The 10,097-nt window shown below is 43.2% G+C and overlaps 1 protein-coding gene across 1 annotated transcript in view; it reads right to left on the reverse strand.

The window, feature by feature from the left end:
• The window catches only part of shank2 (SH3 and multiple ankyrin repeat domains 2), a 127,142-nt gene that overhangs the window by 75,604 nt on the left and 41,441 nt on the right, over nt 1–10,097 (reverse strand). Inside the window, exons 6-7 of the mRNA XM_015397324.1 lie at nt 4,569–4,651; nt 705–829 (exon numbers count right to left, since the gene is read on the reverse strand). Coding sequence (XP_015252810.1) covers nt 705–829; nt 4,569–4,651 — 208 coding nt within the window. The remainder of the gene's footprint in view (nt 1–704; nt 830–4,568; nt 4,652–10,097) is intronic.

A 10,097-nucleotide genomic window follows, 5' to 3' on the forward strand; every position in this document is an offset into this window, starting at 1 on the left:
TTCACAGCACCTCATGGCCAGTAATCCCCATGGCCAATCAGCAATCCAGTGAGTAAACAGAGATCAGTGGTTGCAGCTAGCAGCACTGGTGACAGTTTTCACGACCCGATCCGTACAATCAGCTCATCTGTGCATCCAGATATACATCCGGGTCGCCCTTGTTTTTATTTTGTAAAATAGACCTGAATTAAAATTTTCCCTCCCTAAAAATAGTAAGCGTACTAAACTATAATATGCTAAAGGTTAATAATGTATTTCCTGAGAACATAAATGTATTAAAATCCTTTCTGTTTCATCAGTCATCTGTGCCCAGTGACTCTAAGGTTTTATGAAGGAAACCTGACGTGAATAATTCCAGATTTCCAGGGACGGAACAACAGACCGCAGACCATGGATGATCTCTGAGGACAGTCAGCAGGTCATCTTCCTCCCAGCACATATTCTAACACTGACCATTTGAAAAGCTGCAGGAGTCACAGTTAGACAGACTGAACGCACAGAAACAGCCTAACCCTTTCAGATTAACGCTCAGAAGCTGCAAATCATCACCAGAAAATCCTTTTTTCGGGAAGCTTATTTCTAATTCCAAAGGACACCACAAAGCAGTTTGGATTTAAACACAAATCCAACAGTTTCTCAGCAAAGCAAACGCAGTAAAAACAGTAAAAGCAAAGGCAGCAGCGCCTCCTGAAAGCAGCCCTTACCTCAATGAGGAAGTCCCCCGTCCGGAGCCCCGCCTGCCAGGCCACTCCGCCTTCATCCACCGACTCCAGGTACTGCAGGGCCGGGAAGGCCGGCGTGGGGGTGAACTCCTCGATGGGAGTATCGGCTGCAGCACAAAGGGACAGACGTAAAGGTCAGGAGTTCATTTAACTCTGAATGATAGTTAAATCCAGACTGGGAAAAGGAAACAGAGAGGTATAAAAAACCACAGCAATAGCAGTGAAATACACGCAAATGATTGTAGATCTGAACCACAGGGATGGAGTGGACTTAATTCTGATGAGGGTATATCTAGGCTTCAGGAATGCATCTAGAAGCTGCAGGAGAGCAGCTCAGAAGGATAAAACCAGCAAAATAAGTCGTTTTTTGGCTCCTTTCATCCCAACTTGTTTCTAATGACCAATCCTTCTCTTTAAGACATGATTATGCTTTAAAAATGAAAAGATTAACTAAATCATGATGGATAAATCCAACTATTTTGTTAGCAGTAGCAAATGCAACAGAAAGAAATCCAATATTTGGACATTGTAATGTTCCCATGTAGCAGGCAGTAACTTCTCTGCTGAACCTTTCAGAATTAATTTCAAAAGAACTTTATTAATCCTAAAGGGAAATCAAAAGAAGTAACTCATTGACCTTTCTTCAAAAATCAAACAAAAAAAAAGCCTTGTAACAAGTAAACAGAGCGCGGTTCAAAATGGGTTCCTAAGTGGATATAAACCATTATCATTATGTTTATTTTGTTCTTTTCTAAAAAGTCAGATTTATATTTTAACAACTTTTTTGCAGGCAGAAAAACACAGGACGTCTCTTTTAAAACTGGATGATTGATCTCAGGCTCTGCTTATGCCTTTAAACAGTCGATCATGTTTGAATTAAACACCAAGCAGAACTTCTAAGAACGAATTTCTACGTCACCTGGTCCCCAACTGATCAGGACCAGCCTTATAAGTGAATTAGGACTGCAACTAATGATTATTTAGCAAATTGATCAATCTGTTGATTATTCTTCCAATTAATTGATTAATAATCAGATTCCTTAAAGGTTCCTTAAAGAAGATTTTTTTTTACAAAATGAAACCAGGTGAAGCTAAAACATTTCCACTAGAAACGTTCTAGATGGAGCAGAATGACAGGAGAAAAAGATTTTTTTTATCTTAAATGCAAAATGTTTATATATTTATTTCATTTTGATATAATTCTTGCTCTAAATGGGTCGCTCTGTCAGCTAAAGGCATTTTTTACAGTCTCTAAACTCCGGTTAACGATTTACTGATTACTAAATTAGTTGATGATTATTTAAATAATCGATTAATCCTGATTATTTGGATGAATTGTTTCAGCCCTAAACTGACCCCATCCCTGACATCTGCAGCCTCCAGCACCGTCTCACAGATCCCTTCATGAAACTTTGCAGCAAACATTCCATTCTGTCGCTTAAAAAGTTAAGGGCCTGGTTTTTCTAGCACCATCCATCCTGCAGGGTAGAACCGTTCTCCGCATTAATGTTCGCAGAACGCCCCCCCCCTCCCTCTTCGCTTGCTCTCGGGGAGGTTAAAGAATCCAGCGGCCGGGAGAAACCAGTGGTGACAACTGACACTTCCTATAACTCACAGCCTTACTGGGAGACACAGACCGCGAGCACATCCCAAGATCTCATGGGAGGTTCTCAACACCACTGGGATGTTTCTGGATGTGAGAGAGAGAGACTGAGGGGAGGAGAGGGAAGGAGGGAGGGAGGCAGATCAGAAATGCAGAGCGAGGAAGAGGATGTGAGCTTTTGTGACAGCTTCAGCATCAGGGTATGTTTGTGTGTTCATGTTCGCCCCCCAGCACAGGAAGAGCTCGGCTGGCTCCGTTCCTCTGGGGTAAAAGTCACTGTGTGTCACAGAGAAGGCAACATTCCTCTTGCTTCTCCGAGACAAATCCCTCCATCTCTGCCTCCTCAATAAAAAATAATAAATAAATAAAAAAAACAAAACAACGTCTTGAAATCACACGAAAGGGCGGTGGCGACCAATCCAACGACACCATGCGGCAGTGGAATTATGTGGATTATGACACGGCAGGAATCGTCGTAGAAACCGAAGCAGCAGCATCTCCAAACGGCTATTTTTAGAAGCGATCTCACCGCCTGCCTGAATGTGCCACTCGTACCACAACAAGCAACGCTGAGCTGGGGGGCGCATAGAGGAGGGCGGCCGCCGCGATACAGGGACTCAACTGAAAGACTCGGTCCAGAGGAGTTTAAAACAGAACCAGTTCAGGTCTGTTTAGATCCATGAGCTCACATCGGGTCTGGTTTAGAGAGGAACCGATTCAAACCTTTGGATCGATGCTATTATTGCTGCTCCGGCCGATAACTGATACCCATACCAGCATCATTATTCCCTTTATCTTTTAAATGACCTCACAGCTGACATCTCTTCTTTGCCAAACAGCAGCAAGATGAAAATAAACATCTGTTTCAAACATCCAGCTTTAAAGGTCCATGAATGGTATTATAAAAGCAAAACACGGCAACGTTCTTGTCGTTTGTTGGCGAACCTGAAAGCTCAGTGACTCTGACCCTCAATGGCTCTCTCTGAGCTTTAGCATCTTGGTCATTCAGATCTATGACAGGTATGGGAATAATAAAGTCAATGCAAATGAGAAAACATATTATTGACCAGCAGGTTTTGAATGGAAGGAGGATGAAACATTACTGCAGATTATTACATCTCCTATTTCTGCTCCAGTTGTTTAATAAGTAAAACAGCCACGGCGTGATCTGTTATGCATGTCTTATTATTGAAGTTTAGATCTTTTGAAACTATGTATGAATTACAGGAGGATGTGATGTGGGTAGCAGTGGGTAGCACTGAGCAGGAAGGTTGCGGGGTCTTTCTGCATGGAATTTGCATGTTCTCTGAGCATGCATGGGTTCTCCCTGGGTACTCCAGCTTCCTCCCACAGTCCAAAAACATGATTGTTAGGTTAATTGGCTTTCCTAAATTCTCCTTAGGCGTGAGTGTGTGTGTGAATGGTTGTTAGTCTCTGTGTGTCCCTGTGAAGGACTGGAAACCTGTCCCGGAAGGACCCCGCCTCACCTGTAAACAGCAGGAGATAGAAACCCGCTCCCCTTGTGACCTCGCTTGGGATTTCTTTTACAAAAGATGAACTGATTTCATACATGCACTTGTTTGTGATTATTAAGCAAAAGCTTTACAGCTTTAATAATCATGAATGAACCCAGATTATATAAAACCTTCATTAAACCTTCAGATAAAAGTGTTCAGAAAGGCTAATTTTTCCTGATGCAAAGATTATTTCTGCAGGTCAGTGCCCTGATGTCACAGCTGAAGCGTGCTGCCCCTGTTAAAGTTATTTTTTGGTATAAAAAGCTGGAAGACACAGTGCTATTTATTTAATGCATCCTGTCATAAACAGAGCAAACATCCAGGAGATTTCTGCAGGTCTGTTCTGTTTGCAGACCTCAGGTCAAAAACACTAACTGCTCCCTGCTGATGTGATGGTGCTCTGGTCCAACATATCAACACATCCAGCTGATGAGGAGTAAACATGTGGCTCACATTCAGGCTGTGGGATCAGGTTATTGGAAGGCAATCAGTGGCATAAACTCTGCAAAAAGAGAAACCTAATTATGCGCTTTTATGATTCCTGCAGGCTGGTTTTCTCTATTTGTTGGTGGAAATGTGGCTGCTGCGGTTTTATTTAGTGAACACAATCTGTCACCACAAACAAACATGCATCAAGAGGTCAGGGCTTCACGTCACAGCTGATGTCTGCAGAGAAGCGGAAAATAAAAAAAGGAAGAATGACTCAAAGTGAGTGGATGTTCTTACCTTTGGCCCCACGCAGCACGAAGCCGAAGCCCTCATTCTCCTTCTTCTGCAGAACCACCGTCTTCTCGTCCACCACGCAGTCACTGTGGAGGAGATGCCGAGCAGAGCGCCCGTTAGCACAGCCCATCATCCGCAGCATGGCCACGGACGCCCTGCCCGAGTGGAGGTTCATGCTGCTGGAGGAGAGCTAGTCCGGCCGGGGCAGGGCAGGGCGGCCCCCACCCCCCCACCGCCTCCTCCTCCTCCTCCTCTGCTCGGCCGCTGTTTCTATCAAACCCTGCGGCGGCAGCTCCGGTAGCCCGGCAACAGCATCCTCCGGGAAAGAGGCGAACCCCAAAATAAATAAAAATATATATAAAAATGAAAAAGTGGGGAAAAAAATAAAATAACAGGCGCTGCGTCTGAGGCGCGGTTACCGCTTCCGCTCCTGCCGCTGCTGCGGTGGAGCCGCGCGGTGCGGCAGAGCGGCGCCTTCCAGGAGACGCGACATCAGTGCGGAGGTGGAGGCGGCTGACGGCTCATGGCGAGGCGGGGACAAGGCTGCGGCTCGCCGCGGTGCAAGAGGCGAAAGGGGCGGAGGAGAAAGCGGCGCTGAGAGCTCCGCAATGACAAACCCACAGCAGCAGACACGGAGTGGGAGTGGGAGTGGGTGACCGCACTAATCTAGTGACTTCTTAAAAAGTGTCTCCGTCTGCTCGCCGGATCAGATGACCGAGATAAAGCTGCACACACTTATGTTGGATTTTTTTTTTTTGTTATTGTTTTTTCTGCAACAACTAAATAAAATCAACATATTGGCTTTAAATGACAACATCTACCTAAAAACAGAACAAAAATGATGAGATAACACGTAATGCAATCTAAACCCGTAGAATTATGTTTACTATTATTTCATTATCAATCAGAATCTTTAAAACCATCTGGTGTGCCCCAGGGATGCGTTTCAGGGTCTGTTGTGTTTTCCCTTGGTAAAATCTCTAACAAATATATGATGGGCCTAAATTTGTAGAGCAGAGTGGAACCAGGTGTCCAATTCATTAATCAAGCATTCTGTAACCTAATTCTATAATATAATTCTAACTTTTCATGTCTTCCGCTTAGCCTTACAGCTAATGAAAACACAAAATGAGTTACTCTGAAATAAATACACCAATGACTGAAAAACGAGAATATTGATCAGGACAATGAATTTTATTGATCCTTGCAAATGTACAATTTAATGAAAGTTGATCTCTGCTTTTAACCCATTCCTGGAAGCAACCAGGGACCCAAAAGGGCAGATTGTGGGGTTCGACCTGGGTACTTGTCAGTGTATTCTCATTATCAGTTGGTATGAAATCGTACGAAAAGTTATGCACAGTATTTCGTACGTTTTTGACGTTTTTTTCGTCGTGTTTTTACGTCTTGCCTTGAGACAAGATATCCGTGCGCATCTTACGCACCATTCAATAACATACAATTAACCCTGACCCTAACCCTAAGATACAAAACAGCAAGCAACCTAATGAGAGACATCATGAAGTAATTATTGCACTGTCCGTCCCAGTTTTACGTCCGTCCGCCCATCTGCTTTTTTCGTCTGTCTGGCTGCGCATGCGCACTGATATGTTTTTTCGAAGAAAAACGTCAAAAAAGTACGAAATACTGTACATAACTTTTCGTACGATTTCATGCGAACTGATAATGAGAATATGTTGTACTTGTAGCCTTCGCAGAACTCAAGCACTTTTCCCTAAACCAGGCTTACACTGTGCGATTTTCTGCCCTTTTCGGGCCGACATTCCAGTCGTGCGAGAATTTCTCGATCGGCCCGACTTTCAGCCTGATCGTTCGTTGTGAGTCGTGTAGTGTACAGGGGGTAACGAGTGGCGATCAGCCTCTCACGACCACCTCCTGATCAGGAATCACGCAACATATTCTCATTATCAGTTCGTATGAAATCGTACGAAAAGTTATGCACAGTATTTCGTACGTTTTTGAAGTTTTTCCTCGAAAAACAGATCAATGCGCATGCGTAGGCAGACAGACGAAAAAAGCAGATCCGTAAAACTGGGAAAAACACTGCAATAACTACTTCTTCATGTGTCTAACTACTTTGCTTGCTGTTTTGTATCTTAGGGTTAGGGTTAATTTTATGTTAAATTCTATGTTATTGAATGGTGCGTAAGATGCACATGCGCAAGGATATCTTGTCTCGAGGCAAGACGTAAAAATAGGATGAAATACGACGAAAAAAACGTCAAAAACGTACGAAATTACGGTGCATAACTTTTCGTACGATTTCATACGAACTCATAATGAGAATACACTGAATCACGAGGTCGGGAGAAAATCGGTTTCGCTGTACAGTGGGAGCTGTAGCTGCGTGCAACGATTGAAAAAAATCGCACAACCACCAGGCCACTACTACCACATAATACTACAGAAACGCCATGTTATGACCTTCGCAGTCATACAGAAGGGAGCTGTTCACAGAGTCCCTTTCTAATAATACTCATAGAAAATTGAGTGGAAGGAAGAAGAGGTTAAACACAAGCAACCTTGAGGAAGCTGAGAAGTAACCTGTGCCTCCTTGGCACATCAGCAGCGCCACAGGCTCACCGTTTCCATGACATTCTGGATTAATGCAGGAAGTCAAGTAGAACGAGTCTCAATCACCTACAAGGTGCTCACTCTTTAAGAACACTTCAGTAAGCCCACATTTCTGTATTATAAATCAGTATTCATTGCTCTTATGTCTCCTAGATTTCTTTAGAACTAAGTTTTGGGGTTTTCTTCATCTGTAACCAGAGATCTTGAAAATAAACCCAGATCTACGCAGAGTATGAGTTTCTCTCTATCAGCCAAATCACTGATGTATTTTGCAGGTATTCTAATTTATTTAAATGCATTTTCCTTCAGGAGTTCTGGGACTGTTTCTATCTTCTAAGGCTGCATATTTAAATCTTCCTAACAAATCCTTAAAGGATCACATCAGTGACAGAAAAGGTAAAACCATAACCATCCTGCACATATATCCCAGTGCATGTGATGTGAACCAACAGCAGCTATGGCTGCGGAGCCTCGACTGTTCCAGCTGCAGCTGTGTTTGTGAGGAATCCTCCATGAGGTGATGCAGCAGCTTCTTCAGAGCAGGATCCCTCCAACAGGAAAGGAAGCCTGTTAAGTCTGACTCAGCTGTAAGCTTCCACAGCTGACATCTTTTCCTGGACTCTGAATACGCTCCTTCCTAATCTCCCTCCTGCTAAGATGCGGAGAGTGGAACTCACACGCAGTGAAGTGGTCCATTCCATCTCTGATAACCTGCAGCGATCATGGCCGAGGCCTGTGCCCTTTGAGAGCTCCCGCTGAGGCCTTCAACCCTAAAGGTTAAGTTTGCTTTTATGACTTGAGGTGATTGCAGCAAGGGTGCCTCATTCACCGTGTAATTGGAACCAGGATTAAGCTGAATAGACGCACAGATAATGGAGAAAAGATGGAGAAGGAAGAATGAAGAAGGTGAAAGAGTGGCGACTGCCGTCCTAGCAACAGTTCCCTTAGCAACGCAATCTGTGTAGAAAGAGGCCAGTGATGCTGCTACACTGAAGGTTATCTCAAAGCATTCCCTTACACAGACACACACACACACACACATACTCATTTTGCCATCGTTGTGAGGACCATGTGTTGACTCCCATTGATTTCAGTCATTTTCAACCCTTTTTATGCTCCAACCCTAAAACTAACCCTAAACCTAACCAATAGGACAAGCAAAGTCTCCTCATTTTACAACTAGTGATGGACACACACATCCCCAAACTGCCCCCCCACACACTAACACACACACCCTGCTACTCTGAGATCTGGGCGCTCTTAAACAGGTCAGCAGATGTGTGGAAAGCAGCCTGATAGATTATTAGACGTGTCATGTTGTGCAACAGCAATATTCGGAGGGCCGAAACTCTCCAAATAAAGCTGAGCCTGCAGGATGCATGGGAGAAAATGTGAACCATCTCACTCTGGGTTTCAACGTGGGAGTCTGCAGAGTATTTATAGTCCAGAGGAGAGGCTCTCTGAGCGCTGCATGGTCAGATATTCATCTCTTTTTATCCACATCAGGAATCTTGGAATCTGATGGTAAGCTCCTACGTTATGTAACCTAAAGCATGTGAGCAAAGTGCCTGCAAATAAGCCCTGTTTTTGTGAACACGGGCCTCTGACCCATTAATAGCATTCCTTACATGCTGTAGAGTACTCTCAGTCATGGTTTTTGTTCCTGCTGGCTGCATCAATTTGTGCTTTGTGACTGAGCAATGACTCTGCCATCATCAGCGTTTTATCCTGGACCACTAAGAGAACTAATGCATCAGAGATGGAGGTCCACCTCCATACTACAGAATACTAAAGGATTCTTGTTTTTCCATGTCCTATTTTTCAAGAAGTTTTAGATATACTTCACTATTATTAGGAAATAACCACCTTATTAATGCAGTTTCATAAAGATCAAACTATGAGTGATTGTTTTTGCTAAGCTGCAGAGCAGGCCTGGCTAAAAAACACCAGAACCTTAAGAAAGATTGAGTTCTGTTTCATTGAAACCAAACTCATCAGCAGCCAAACACCATAACTATCAGGTAAAAAATGGTGCTGGCAGCAACATGCTGTGGCGTTACCTATCCTAAGATCAAACAATCAATTTGGACCCTTTTCAAGAAGGTGGAAGGTGATTCATTTTCAGCACACACCCAGAAGAGCTTAAGATAACATTTCAAAATAAATGAAAAAGAGAGTCTGTGGTGATTTCAAAAACGACTTATGCTAAAGGATCTCTGGATGCTAAAACTAGATGAAAATATTGCAGCTTTCTTATATCTAAATTTTACATTTGTTTCCAGGTGAATGGAACAAAATATAATGCTACATAAAAGATTGAAACAGGATTAAACTGTATAGATTTAGTTTACAGAAGCGAAACGGTTCCTGTGTTCTTGTGCCTCAGTTAGGACCACAGTGCTGCTGTCAGTGATGGATTGGTTCTACTTGCAGGTCGGCGCTGACCCGCTGCCTGCCTAAATACACACAGGGGGGAATAAAATCCTCCTTCCTCGTGGACCTTTCAGAGGGGGCCACCGGCAGCTAAAGAAAGACTCGATGCTGGAACCGCAGCTTCTAATAAAAAAAACAACAAAACTATTGTGATCTACTTCTCTAGACGAGGTCAGAGATGATTGTTAGGGATATTTTCTCTTTTAAGGAAAAAACCCAGAAACCTCTGGATCTGTAAAGTCAAGTAGCCTTCTCTCTACGTCACATTTCAAAGTTTAATCTTTGCTGTATAAAATATTGCAGACATGCTTAAAATTGTTCCACTGGTTAAGATTCTCAGTCATTCAGGTAATTGTCGTTCCAAAAACATCTTCAAGCTTGGAAAACAAAATCCATATACTATAAAAACTCCAGAATTTTCACGACTATAAGGTGCATATAAACATCTTTTTTTTCCCTTAAAATGTGCGGTGCGCCCTATGTGTGTTGTTACTGCGGACGTTT

Source organism: Cyprinodon variegatus, unplaced genomic scaffold (genome assembly GCF_000732505.1).
Source record: "Cyprinodon variegatus isolate N-32 unplaced genomic scaffold, C_variegatus-1.0 Scaffold852, whole genome shotgun sequence".
Taxonomy (NCBI): domain Eukaryota; kingdom Metazoa; phylum Chordata; class Actinopteri; order Cyprinodontiformes; family Cyprinodontidae; genus Cyprinodon; species Cyprinodon variegatus.